The 14,594-nt window shown below is 39.2% G+C and overlaps 1 protein-coding gene across 7 annotated transcripts in view; it reads right to left on the minus strand.

Moving 5' to 3' along the window:
• ZFP37 (ZFP37 zinc finger protein) overlaps nt 1-14,594 on the minus strand; it is a 308,781-nt gene that overhangs the window by 291,459 nt on the left and 2,728 nt on the right. For 4 of the 7 annotated variants that reach the window (XM_081150656.1, XM_081150651.1, XM_081150655.1 and 1 more), the window contains exons 2-4: nt 13,789-13,915; nt 13,371-13,505; nt 7,191-9,795 (exon numbers count right to left, since the gene is read on the minus strand). In XM_081150656.1, coding sequence (XP_081006782.1) covers nt 8,246-9,795; nt 13,371-13,505; nt 13,789-13,888 — 1,785 coding nt within the window. In that variant the 5' untranslated portion in view covers nt 13,889-13,915 and the 3' untranslated portion in view covers nt 7,191-8,245. Of the gene's footprint in view, nt 1-7,190; nt 9,796-13,370; nt 13,506-13,788; nt 13,916-14,229; nt 14,254-14,594 lie in introns of those variants that run through there. The other 3 variants (XM_081150654.1, XR_013999791.1, XM_081150652.1) reach the window with 3 other exon arrangements.

Raw genomic sequence — 14,594 nt, forward strand, 5'->3', positions numbered from 1 at the left:
AGGATACAAAATTAATATATAAAATCAGTTGCATTTCTATACACTAATAAGGAGCTATCAGAAAGAGAAATTAATCCCATTTACAATTGCATCAAAAAGAATAAAATATCTAACAATAACTTAACCAAGGAGGTGAAAGATCTGTAGTCTGAAAACTATGACATTCATGAAAGAAATTGAAGATAACACAAATAAATGAAAAGATATAATCAGGGATTGCAAGAATTAATATTGTTGAAAATGTCCAGCCCTGGCCTGTGTGGCTCAGTTGGTTAGCCATTGTCTGGTGCTCAGAAAGGTTGCCAGTTCACTTCCCGGTAGGGGGTGTGCAGGAGTGAGTTGATTGATGTCTTGCTCTCACATCAATGTTTCTCTCTCTTCCCCTCCCCCCCTTTCCCTTCCTGTCTCTCTAAAAATCAATAAAATATCTTTATAATTAATTAATTAAATTAAAATTCCATACTAGCCAAAGCAATATACAGGTTCAATGTAATCCCCAACAAAATAACAAAGGCATATTTTCATAGAACTAGAACAAATAATCCTAAAATTTGTATGAAACCACAAAAGACCAAGACAGCCAAAGCAATCTTGAGAAAGGAACAAAGCTGGAAGTATTATGCTCCCTGATTTCAAAGTATACTACAAAGCTACAGCAATCAAAACACTATGATACTGTCACAAAGACATATAGATTAATGGAACAGAATAGAGAGCCCAGAAATAAGCCTGTGCACATATTGTCAATTAACCTATGACAAAGGAAGCAAGAATACACAATGGGTTATAAATAATCTCTTCAATAAACAGTGTTGGGAAAATTGGACAGCTACATTCAAAAGAATGAAACTGGATAACTCTCTTATACCATACGCAAAAAAATACTCAAAATGGATTAAAGACTTGAATGTAAAACCTGAAACCATAAAACTCTTAGGAGAAAACATAGGAAGTACATTCTTTTATATCAGTCTTAGCAATATTTTTTTTGGATCCATCTCCTCAGGCAAGGGTGATAAAAGCAAAAATAAACAAATGGAATTACAAAAAATTAAAAAGCTTTTGCACAGAGAAGGAAACCATACATAAAATGAAAAGGAAACCTGCTGAATAAAAGAAGATATTTGCAAATCATTCATTCAATAAGGGGTCAATATTCAAAATATATAAAGAAGTTACACAACTTAATATCAAAAAACAAACAATAAAAAAACAATAAAAAAATAGACAAAGGAATGAATAGGCATTTTTTCCAAAGAAGACATACAGACGGCCAACAGGAACATGAAAAGATGCTCAACATCACTAATCATCAGGGAAACGCAAATCAAAACCGCAATGAAAAATCACCTCACACCTGCCAGAATGTCTATTATGAAAAAGACAAAAAATAACAAGTACTGACAAGGATGTGGAGAAAAGGGAACCCTCATACCTCGTTGTTGGGATTGTAAATTGGTGCAGTCACTATGGAAAACTGTATAGATGTTCCTCAAAAATTAAAAATAGAACTACCATATGATCCAAAAAGTTCACTTCTGGGTATTTATCCAAAGAAAATTAATTCAAAGAGATATATGCACCTCTACGTTCACTGCAACGTTATTTCATAGCCAAGATATGAAAGCAACCTGAGTGTTCATCAATAAGTGAATAAAGAAAATGTGTGTGTGGGGGGGTGGTGTGTGAATATTATTCAGCCATGAAAAAGAATAAAATGTTGAGATTCCATGAGGGCGGCAGATTGAGCGGAAGTTACACTGACACTCTCCCAGGATCAAACCGGAATTACAACTAAAATACAGGAAATCCATCCTGAAAACCAGCTGAAGACGAGCTGGGGAGCACCCTCAAAACCAAGGAGGGCAAGTGGAGACCTCACAGAGACGGGTAGGAAGTGCTGACGAGAAAGGGCTGGCTGGGCTCCCACAGGCGGCAGCTGAAGGTCCCCAGGGAGATCTCAGCTGGGGGCGGTTCCCGCTGAGGCCTCTGGGGCCTAAACCCCGGGCTGGGCTCCCCAGCCCAGAGCACCAGGCCTGAGAAAGGTGCCCACATAACACCTGGCTGCGGAAAGCACCGGGGTTCTGTCCGCCATGGACAGGCGGCTGGAAATGCAGACCCCCTCTCAGAGCGCCAACGCACGTTTGGCCTGCAGCCACCCACCTTGGGCTCAACCGCGGATCGCTAGGTGACCCCAACTCCTGACCTTGAGAGAGGCAGAATCACTCACACAGACACGCCCACTCATTAGCCCCACAAATCCCCAGTCAGCGGACCCCTCCTCAGAGCCCACTACCAGCAGCACCAATAAATCTCCAGCCCCGCAGCGCGCCAACCGCGACCGCGCGCACCCCCCTTTAATTACTAAGTACAACAGGACCGAATATTATGGGCCTCTACAAACGCTCAACCGCTGAGCACGCACGTCGCCCTCACTCCCGATACCGCAACCAGTGACAAACCTTTCTGAATTCGGACTCCTCAACCTCCCGCCTCTTCTCAGGGCCCTCAGCTCAGCCACGACCCTCGCCGCCACTTCAAGGGCTGCGTGACTCTCGGAGTTCCCGCGGAAGTTCTCGCAGTCCCGGACTCATCTCTATCGCGAGACTTTGAGGGTTCTTAGCCCTTCTGAGCCGAAGGTGAACATGGCCGCGCCCTGGAGCGGGAAGTGTACCAAACTAGGTTGGCGCCATATTTAGAACAGTGTTGGTGCCCCACCGCAAAGAAGCCTGAGGAACGAAGGAGGTGAGAAGGGGAGTGCTGAAGCGACGGAAAAGGTGTACGGGAGCCACGACGTGAGCTAGGGAAGAATTCCAGGTATCCGAGGATGGAGTCAGGGAACCAGTTCAGCTAAGATGTGTAAAAATGGACAGCAGAGGACGGGGCAAAGCAAAGACTGGAAGCGAGGTGGGAAGCAAGAGAAGCCCCTCCTGTTACGCCGATGAGGAGGTGTCTCTGCTTAAATCGGTTGATCGACATCACAGTGCCTCCTGTTCCCAATCTGAGGTAGAGTAATAATAGTAAATGCTTATTGAGCACTTACTGTATGTCCTATTGAGGTAGGTTTTTAACTTTTTTTTTTTTTTTTAAGATTTAAAGGCATTTGTTTTAAAATAATATACTTACATATAGCATTGTTTTCTAATGTTTTATTTTAAAAATTACTTAAAATCATCTTTGATAGCAGACCCTTATAAATAGAGTCATTCGCAAGGTCATCAAACACTGTTTTTTAGATCTGGTTGAGATACTGCGTTTTCGATTTTTGAAAAGTGCTGGCAGTGGAAATTTTACAAGTCTTCGGTTTCATTTCCATAGTTTCGCACAGTTGATTTTTTTTTTCCATTTGTTGTGTAGGAATAGCTGTGATCCTAACGATTTACTGTATTTTTTAAAATTAAATTTGTTGCAGTGATATTGGTTAATAAAATTATATAGGTTTCAAGTGTACAATTCTGTATACATTATCTGTACATTGCATTGTGTGTTCACCACCCAAAGCCAAGTCTCCTTCCATCACCATATACTTGACCCCCTTTACCCTTTTCTGTGGAGAAGTCAGGATGTAGCAATGTTCGCCCTGGGACAAGGTAAGTCAGAATGTCTTTCATTTGGTGAACTCCAGCCAATTATCCTGGAAAATAAAATTCCTATGTCCTGCCCTGGGAACCCTTTCCCTAATTGGAATGGGAAGATTCTTCACCTGCTGAAAATACATCAGATAGCAGCAGAGGGGAAGTGTTTGGGGATAAACTGAAAGATAATTCAGAACCCCTAGATTCTCCTCTCCACCTGGCTTTGAACTTGCTCTGTGATGTTGAGCCAGCCACTGCCCATCGGTTCTCTCATTTGTAAAGTAGAGGAAGGGTGTGAAATACTCTGGTTATTTCATTGTTTACTGACATAAAGACAAAAGTTTCAGCATCAATATCAGTGAAAAGAATCCAGGTTTGTTTGTTTTTAAGTAATACCATCTACTGTTATTACTATTAAATTAATTAGACAAGGAGGCCATTAAACTGAGGTGGTTCCAATGCTTTAGCAGCCTTCATAAGCAAACCAAGACCTATGCCTGTAAATGCTTCGAGGTTAAGAGATCAAAACCTAAGCACAACCCATCACAAACAGCCAACGAGTCAACTGTTTAAGCTATAGCCCATCAGATAATTTCCTGGCTTTGCTTCCGGGATTCTCTATAAATAGTCTTGCTCCCAGCTCCTGTCAGTCAAGCACTTGTAACCACTTCCCATTTGGTGATGCCCAATTCAATTTTTGCTCAAATAAACTCTTAAAACTTTTAATATGCCTGTTTATCTTTTTTTTTTAAAAAAAAAATATCTTTATTGACTTCAGAGAGAGGAAAGGAGAGGGAGAGAGAGAGAGAGATAGAAACATCAATGATGAGAGAGTCATTGATTGGCTGCAGCCCGCAACCCAGGAATGTGCCCTGACCAGGAATCGAACCCTGATCGCCTGGATCCTAGGTTGACGCTCAACCGCTGAGCCACGCCTGGCTGGGCTGCCTGTTTATCTTTTAGCATTACTACAAAAAATGCAGCCCTAACTAATGCCTAAAGACACTATGGATTAATTCTCAAGGTTCACTAGCTCTTTAAAACCAGATACAGTGCACTTAATGCTTCTGGAATGTCCTACCCAACCATATGCCAGGAAAATTACTATTCATGCTTCAAAGCTGGGTATCAACATCCTCTCCTCTCTAGTTCTTTTTTCCCCCCAGAATTTCCAGGCTTCTATTCCTTTTTATGAGCACAGCTACATAGGTCTTCCCCTATCACAGTCACTGTGCCTGCGACGAGTTTTCAATGTTTGTGTCATTCTCCGCTTTGGTCTGACAGCTTCTCAGGACAAGACTGTGTCAGAATCAGCTTAGTTACCCTGCCTTTTTTGTTAGCTATATATTTATGTCTACTGACTCTTTCTCTGTAATGTAAAGCTCCTTCATTTCTTCAGTCACACATTTATTATTGCCATGCTTGGTAATGCAAGGGAGGAACTCAGAGTCTGATAGTGACAATGCAATGTGATCAGTGATGTGACTGGGGCATTAGTGTTGAGTGGGCACAATAAGAGGTGGCTTTACTCTGTCAGGAACTAGGTGGTAGTGGTGAGGTGTGAGAAGGGCCCCTTCGGAAGGTTTAGCGATGCTGGTATTCCAGAGGTCTGGGGACATGAAGTTCCTAGACCCACTGTGGGTTCTTGGCTTCTTGCAGGAAAGAATTAAAAAACAAGCCAGTGTAGAGTTTAAAGTGAAAGAGTTTACTAGTGAAACAGTGAGACAGAGGGTAGGCTACTCCACAGACTCTGCAGCCCCTCCCTAATGGGATTTACTTCTTTTATCCAAGCTCTTTTAATTGAGGGGTAGGGTATTCCATGGAGGGGAGGAGTAACAGGTTATTTCCAGGAAAGGGGCGAGGACTTCTCAAAAAAGCCCCTTGGCCATTTTTGTGTCCTTATCTGGGCTTTCAGATCACAGCAGCTCTGGGTGTGTCGTTTAGCACGCTACTGTATTACAATGAGCATATAATGAGGTGAGGGGTCATTGTGAGGTGAAATCCATTGGGGGTTGGTCTTACAATATCCTTGAGAGTCCCTGTAACTCTAATGGGTTACAGCAGTTTCACCACATACCCTATCTCATTAGGACATGATTATAAAAAGTGAGTCTTGGAAGAGGAGCGGGAGTTTATCAGGAAAACAGGGTGAAGAAGGGAAGTCTCAACTGAACAGGAGGTATAAACCACTTCTCACATACCTCCGAGCAGAATGATCCACCTCCACATCTTTATTCAATTCAGGTGGTTCCCTCTGTTGGGAATGTCCACACACTCCTGTTTGGGGAGGGAAGAAATTCCTTACTAAAGATTAGGGGAGTCTCATTTGTTTTGTGAGGCCCTAACTTAATAGTTTTTACATGTGTAATATAATTCAGGGGTCCACAAACTACAGCCCTTGGGAAAATCTTTCCTGCTGTTTGTTTTGATCAAGTTTCATTGGAACATGGCCATGCTCATTCATTTGCATATTGACTCTGGTTGCTTTTATGCTGTAACAGATTTAGAGTCACCTCAGTGTGTCAATTTTCTTTCATTGTTCAACTCCAATAATTTTTTAGCCATCATTTCCTCATTCATTGATGCTAACTTTCCATTTATTTTTTACTGCACAGGATGGCTTTCAGCATTCATTTCTACTGTTCAGGCATACCTATATTCCTGTTTAAAGTGTGGCACCATTATGAATTCTCCAAGAGGTGTGGGAAATTTAATCTGATCATAACCTGGCAACTGTTTTATCCTTCTAAAAAAGTGCAGACTTTCTACTACGCTGGACAGTGATGATCATCCTATGCATACTTCTAGATTTCCACTTGGTAATAAATTACTGATGGACATGGCTTTCACATTGCATTTTCTTCTGAGAGTAAGTTACTTTGTAATAAGGGCATAATATAGGAGTTGATCTTTCAACACATGCACACATACATACAAATTCCATCTATTTATACCTTTTAATTCTCTGAAATGAGGAGGTCAGGAAGGCAGGCACTTGAATGGGAAATATTCGCAAAGGATGGCATTTAATCACATATGTGTTGAGAGCCCATCATTATGCTAGACTAGTATATAGCTGAAATATATTATGAGCAGTGTTGACCATGACCGGACAATTCTTGCTTTCGGACTCATGTTTATTTTGAGGAACACATGAGATAGTGATATGCTGTGGAAAAGGTAAAAGATGACATACATGCCAAATATTACTTTATATTACAAAGCCATTTTTGTTCTCTTGTCAATATTTTTGGTGTAACAAGTAAATTTTACAACAGTACAGCTGTATTTTTTATCTATAACTCATGAGTTAAAATTCTAGGTATGCAGTGGAAAGTGTTTCCCATGTGAACTCATATTGATTCACAGTACCTTGTGGAATGCATCTTCACTCATAAAGAGTACAGTGATCCAATAGCAGTGTCTGCTATTGAGCAAGAACATGGAGTTGTGCCATTTGTTGCAATATATTTGATATCCCAGATAGAGGTGTTTGTATTTAAGTGCTTTGAATGAGATAAAATGGAGTGATTGTTCAGAAAATCATTTTCATTCACCTGCATCACAGTTCATCTTCAGTCTTTTTAAAAATGCCAAGTAGAAGAAACACAGTGCTGAGTTATAGTTGTAATTTATTATTTTAATGAAAGAACATGTTTAATAGGAAAAGTCTTTGTGAATTCAGTATCAAATTTAATACCATATTCTTAGACTCATCATCATTTATGAATAGGCACAGAAACTTTTACTTCGTCAAACTCATGGAGTAGGCTCAGTGAAAATTTTAATTAGTGTTGATTTATGCATTTAAAATGATTTTAATGGTGGGGAAAATACATGCACATGATGAAAAAGTTCAAACAGTATGCAATAAAAAGGAGGTCTTCCTCCCAGTAAAGACTCCATCCCTATACTCCTGTGCCCAGTGGCAACCACTATTAAGTTTTACATGTATTTTTCAAAGCAAGTCTATTTACATACAAATATATATACATATATATATGTACAGACACACACACTCTTTTGTACACAAGTGGGGACATACTATATGCACAGTTCAACGACCTGCTGTTTTCACTTAACCAAATATCTTGAACATAATTTTCTACCAGTGCTGGTGTATCCGCAGTTGCTTTCTTTCATTTTCTCTTAATCCTGTGTTATCATTTTTTACATAAATATTAACCTTTTTTATAAAGTTTGATGATGCAGAAGGTAACAAAGACATTAAAAGCTGGGTGATAATATCAAAGATGAGCTTATCAATGGTCACAAACATTTATACATGGCAATAAACAGATATGAAAATTCAATTCTTATATGTAGTGTTTATGTACACAACACTCAAGCAACTCAGAAATTTTCAGCATATGTAATTTGTTTCTCTAGTGCTCTGCTTATTAACTTACAATTTTTAAGACTTTATATTTCAATCCGAACATATAGGTCATTTACAATAATTGAGCGTTTTTAGAAAAATATTTTCTACAAAAGGTTTAGTATCAAGTTTAAACCCTCGATTGCGCCTATTTGATGATTCATTTTCAAATTCTCTCATGTATAATGAAGTGTGACTTCTTATTAAAGGCTTTCTAACATCCTTTAAATTTGTAATACTTCTAAGGTTAAATAAAACCTTCAGTTCAGTTAAAAGAGTTCCCACATTTATTTCATTCATGAGATTTCTCTTCTGAATGAGTTTTCACATGTTTGGTAAGGGATGCATTTTGTTTGAAGGCTTTCCCACATTCACTACATTCATAGGGTTTCTCTCCAGTGTGGGATCTCTGGTGTATAACAAGTTGTGACTTTGCACTGAAGGCTTTTCCACATTGATTACATTCATAGGGTTTCTCCCCAGTATGAGTTCTCTGATGTACAATGAGGTGTGACTTTTGGCTAAAGGCTTTCCCACACTCATTACATTCAAAGGGTTTCTCCCCAGTATGTACTCTCTGATGTTGAGTAAGGCCTTCAATTTGTTTGAAGGCTTTCCCACATTGATTACATTCAAAGGGACTTTCACCCGTATGAGTTCTCATGTGGTAAGTAAGAGATGAGCTATGTCCAAAGGCTTTTCCACATTCATCACACTTATAAGGTTTCTCCTTAGTATGAGTTCTTTGATGTATAATGAGGTGTGACTTCTTGCTGAAAGCTTTCCCACATTCATTACATTCAAAGGGTTTCTCACCTGTATGAATTCTCATGTGTTTAGTAAGAGATGAGCTATACTTAAAGGCTCTTCCACATTCATTACATTCATATGGTATTTCACCTGTATGAGTTCTCACATGTTCAGTAAGAGATGAGTTATACCTAAAGGATTTTCCACATTCCTTACATTCATAGGGCTTCTCACCTGTATGAGATCTCACATGTTGAATAAGATTTGAGCTGTGTCTAAAGGTTTTCCCACATTCAGTACATTTGTAAGGCTTTTCCCCAGTATGAACTCTTAGATGGTCAGTAAGGGCATGTTTATGACCATGGGCTTTGCCACACTGAATACATTCATATGGTTTTTCTCCAGTGTGAGTTCTCTGATGTACAACAAGGTGTGACTTTTGGCTAAAGGCTATCCCACATTCATTACATTCATATGGTTTTTCCCCAGTATGAATTCTCTGGTGGTCTACAAGTCCTTGTTTATGGCTCAGAACTTTCCCACACTGATTACATTCATAAGGTTTCACTTTAGCTTGACTTGTGTCACACTTAGTAGGAAATGAGCTATGGCTGGATGATTTTTCATGTTTCTCTTCAGTTTTAATTTTGTCCTGTTTAGTATGGGATGAGCCATGATGAACTAATTTCTCATGTTTCTTGCCAGTTTGAGTTTTGTCACACCTATTAGATGTGCTACGGTTGGGTAATTTCTGTTTCTTACCAGTTTGCTTTTTGTCTTTCTTTGTATCAGATAAGCCATGGCTAAATGATTTCCTGTGCTCTTTAGCTACATCAGGTTTCTTTTTTGCATAGTTTCTTATATGACCAGGTAAATCTAGATTCTGTTTCAAACTCCTTCCCTGTGAATTAAATTTAAGAAGCTTTTTTGGGGAAGAAACTTGTGTTGTAGTCACATTTTTTACCCCCAATGAACCACATTCATGGCCTTTCTTCTTAGTCAGAGTTTTTTTCTTGAATGCAACTTCCCTAAGGAGTTTGTTTTGAGATTCCTGGTGACTCTCTAGCTGGTCATCATCTTGTTGGACTTCTTCTAAAATGGAATTCAATGAGACAGTCTTGTAAATCTTTGCACTCTCATATTTTAGAATACAATTTATAAAGAAATGTGCTGTTGTGTTACTGAATCTTTATTCAAACCTAGTATCCCAAAGTGAATGAAATATCAAGCACAAATGTCCCTATCCTCTTGGATTTGAAGGGGAGGTGCTGTAGTAAAAAGAATAAAAGAAAATTGACAACAGTGATTAGAAAAAGCTTTCACTGTTTATAAGTATGACCTTGTATAGTGGGATAAAAGATGAAATATACACAAGGAGCAGTGAATAGGCAACAGATGAAGTTAAAAGAGCTTGTGATTGTAGTTGACACTTTTTGAGGTCTCTCCTCAGCCCAAGCTTTAATGACTGCCAATCCACCAATAGTATTTGACTCCCATAGCCTGTACTATAGTAATCCAGTTCTCCATGGTCACAGTTGGAGACACATCTGACTCAAGCCAAGATGTCCAATAAGAGTCTTCCACCTAAAAATTTAGACTCTAGTTAGTCTCCACTGTGTTCTTAAATTTTAAAATAAGACAAGTACAATAAATCCATATTTTCCTGTGTAAACAGAAAACTCATCAGTACAAAGGATAAAGCATACATCCACAGAAAAGCAAAGATGTAAGATCACGTCTTTAAGGAGACCATTTGCATAATCTCAATTTCCAGTCCTGGTTCTAGGCCCTGGTAAGGCCTAGCTGAAGTACCTGCCTTCAGGTTACAAGAGATCTACCCATGTCCTTATAATAAATTCCTCTATTTACTTAGGCTAGCTCAACTAAATTTTTGTTATAGTACCCCAGAGATCCAAAATAGAGAAAATATGGTAAATCCACCAAGGAGTGCTGAACAGGTTACAGGTGACTGAGGCAGAAAGCAAGAAAGGGTATTCCACTGCTACCATCTATGATCAATATAATAGTCTCATTCCTGTACTTAGAAAACAAACAAAACAAAAAAACATACAGTTTCTCTGTAGGGTTTTATCATATGCTTTTACCATGATAAAATTCACAGTAACAAGATTGGCAAACAAACTTTATACCATTTGGATGTACAGTGTACACACACACACTTGTTTTCCAATAGTTTGCTATGGAGTGTACCTGTGTTCCTGTCAGGTCACTTGACTATTGCAAATTACAAATTTTAAGCTTATTTCCCAGCCCTAAGTGATTGCTTACATTCTTTCCTCTACACATTATGCAATTATACATTTTAAGATATCTTCTCAACCCATGCTTCCCTTCTCTGAATCCATCACTCACATTGACAGATGTAGGAAGCCATATTTGTACAATTCAATCCAACTTCTAGTTGAAAACAATTGGTTGGACAGTGGAAAACGCCAGGCTCCAGCTAGTCTAATAATAGTCTTTCTCCTAAGAATTTAGAATTGAAACCCAAAGACTTACGGGGGAGGCAAATGAGAGTTTAGGGGGGATAAATGGTGTTTGTGTGGGAGGCAACCAATGGATGTGTCTACACTGATGCTTCTCTCTCTCCCTTCTCCCTGCCTCCCTTCCAATCTCTCTAAGAATCAATGGAAAAAATATCCTCGGGTGAGGATTAACAAAAAAACAAAAACAAGGTTTTTTGATTTGCTATTTGAAGGACTGGTCCCTCTGATCTTAGGAAATTCAGGAAGTCTTAGAAAATTCAAGGTCAGGGGAAACTTAAAAACATATTGTGGACATTCTGCTAATTTGGAGCCTAATGACATAAATAATAGCTGAATATTTAAATGTTTAGTGGCCACACCTAAGATGAATTTTTTAAAAGAGGGATTCAACAACTCTACCTAATAATTGAAGCAATTTATTTATGTGATAATATGAACCTGATTTGGCCTATGTCAGTGAGAATCGAGTGGGGAGAAACCCAGGCACTGAGGAGAGAATAGTAAGAGAGAAGGCAGAAAACGAAGAGTCATAGAAACTCCATAGTAGACAGGCTTAAAATCAGAGTAGACCCTGATAAAAATAGGGAAGGTGAAAGGAAGTTCTAATTTAGAAAGAAAGATAAAGCTTTCAATTCTGACACTCTGAGAAAGAACTGTCTTGTAAGTAGGTAAAGTATGAGTGCAACACAAAGGAATTACATATATATCTGGGCAAGATAAATTCATCTTGGAAGTTACCAGTGTAGAATAAAAAGCGTGTATTTGCACAAAGGAGGAGTCCTTGGCAGGAAATACCATAGAAAAAAGAATAGATAGTAGAAGCCACACCTCAGGGATAATTCAGCAAAGTGAGAAGGAAGAGAAACTGGTGAAAAAATGGTAAAGAAGCACTCAGAGCATAAAATCAGATTCAAGTGGTATAATTCAAGCTAGGTAGGCAAGAATTTCAGTCTTATCAAAACTATCAAAATGCACTGGAAAGTAAGCCGTAGTCATTTTAAAGTCAGAAATTTAGATAGAGACATGAAATCTCTGGCATTTGACTGCAAAGGTGAAAGAGAAAATGTAAATGATGCATTACAGACCACAGGTCTAGAAGATTTCACAGTGAAAGGAGGAAAACGGAAAATAATTAGGGTCAGGAGCATCGTGCCAGAGACTTGGAAAGAGGGCAAATCTAAGAATGTCTGAATATATAAAGAGAGAAATCTTGTATCATGGGATATCATGAGTGTTAGTGGAGGAAGAGAGAAAAACAGGGTATTAGGCAAAGGGAGGATAATTTTTAAAAGCACTGCTTTAAATAAGGTAAGCAGAAACGAGGTTCAGAGAATAGCAAAGAGGGGTCACTGTTTCTTCTGAAAGCTGAGCAATGGAGAGCATGGATAAGGAGAGGCGGCTATATGGAACGGTCAGTTAGGTATCTAAGGGGCTAGTCCCAAAGGTTTAGAGCTCTGGTTTTCACCTTTTTTCCTACCACAACCTGAGTGATGTATAAATTGTATTATTGTTCCAAGGAAGGATTACACCTCCCAGTCCCATTGCCTGGCCATTTGAATCTGCCCTGTGGAAAGATTATACATTCCTACCCTGTTGAACTCAGGAATGGTCAGGAGATCCACTCTAACCAATTAACCAATAAAATGTGAGCAGAAAGAGGATATCTACCACTTCCAAACAGTGATTTTAAGAGTCATATGTGGTTCCACTCAATCTTCTTTCCCTCCTGCCATGAGACCAGAATTTGCCAAGCGGGAACTGTTCTTTCAACATAGGTCCACACAATAATGTGAAATAGGCTGCAGCCTGAGCAAGAAATAAATCTTTGTGTAAGCCATTAAGATTGTGGGATCATTCCTTAATGGAGCATAGCGTAGCCTAAGCTGACTGATACTTCCATAAGTAACAATAACTTATAACTATAGTGAACCTCGTGTGAGAACCTTTCCCATAGACAGGTTCACAGAAAGAAGAAATATTAGAATCTTCAAAGTTAAAGAATCTCTGTAGTTTCAAATCCTCTTCCCCCAGGAGAGTCTGATATTTTTCTATTGCTACTTCCTGATAAAGAAAGAAGGATCAGAGATCTTTAAGAAGAATTTAAGAATAAATTATTCTTTGAATAATTCCAAAGTTACTGCTAAGAAATTAGGAACTTACCTCCATTGGCTCCTATTTGCTTGGGTCTTGCTATTTCACCCGGATCACCTTGTCTGGGTCTCTTCCCCTTCCCCAACCATGGTTCATCTCCTTTTTCCAACTTGGAGATCATATCTGGTTTGGCAGCTTGATACCCTGTTCATGAGAAATTGCAGACATTGAATGTTAGAACCACAAGCATCCCAGAAATCAAGCCCTAATATTTGAGCTTCAGAGCCTTTAAAGGATAAAAAATATACGGATTTTGAGATTTCACAGTGTGGATGTCCATGTACCCCATCTCAGTAGACCTTCCATTTTGAAGGCAAGGGCACAAGTATCCTGCGTAGTACCCAAAAGGGATTAAAATGCCTTGACTTGATACCGAGAGAAGGTATCACAGTGGACATATTTTAAATTACAAAGGAATTGCACTTACCCATTGAGGTGAGGTTGCTGTAGTTCTCCAACATCACATCCTTGTACATGATCCTCTGAGCAGGATCTAGCTGCTCCCATTCCTTCTGGGTAAAGGCCATAGTCACATCTTTGAATGTTACCGATCCCTGTAATAGCATATTCTTGTTCAGTCTAATGTTATGTACATTAGTGAGCGTTTCGACAGATAATAATGACTTGTTCTTGCCTGGCCAGCATGGGGAGCATCAACCCACGAACCTGGAGGTCACAGTTCGATTCCTATTCAGGGCACATTCCCGGGTTGCTGGCTCAATCCCTAGTAGGGGGTGTGCAGGAGGCAGCCGATCAATGACTCACTCATCATTGATGTTTCAGTCTCTCTCTCTCTCTCTCTCTCCCTTCCTCTCTCTGAAATCAATAAAAACATTTTAAAAAAATAACAATAATGACTTGTTCTTACCTTGACCATTCACTGTTGATCATAATGTTATATAGGATTCTCTACCCAATTTTGAATGTTTTCTTGAGAATCAAAAATAATATTAAGAAGTGTCCCTACTATGGACTAAATGTGTCTTCTCCAAATTCATATGTTGGAACTCCTGTCCTCCAATATGATGGTATTAGGAGATAGGGCCTTTGGGAAGTAATTAGGATTAGATGAGTCATTTGGGTGGAATCTTTGTGAATGGGATTAGTGCCCTCATAAGAGTCACAAGAGAGCTTGCTTCCTCTCTCTGCTCTTTCAGCCCATGAGGATAGAAGTCTGTAACTTGGAAGAGGTTACGTATCTCAAACGGGCATCCAATACTGTCAGTTTTCTAT

Source organism: Miniopterus schreibersii, assembly GCF_964146895.1.
Source record: "Miniopterus schreibersii genome assembly, chromosome: 11".
NCBI classification, from domain to species: domain Eukaryota; kingdom Metazoa; phylum Chordata; class Mammalia; order Chiroptera; family Miniopteridae; genus Miniopterus; species Miniopterus schreibersii.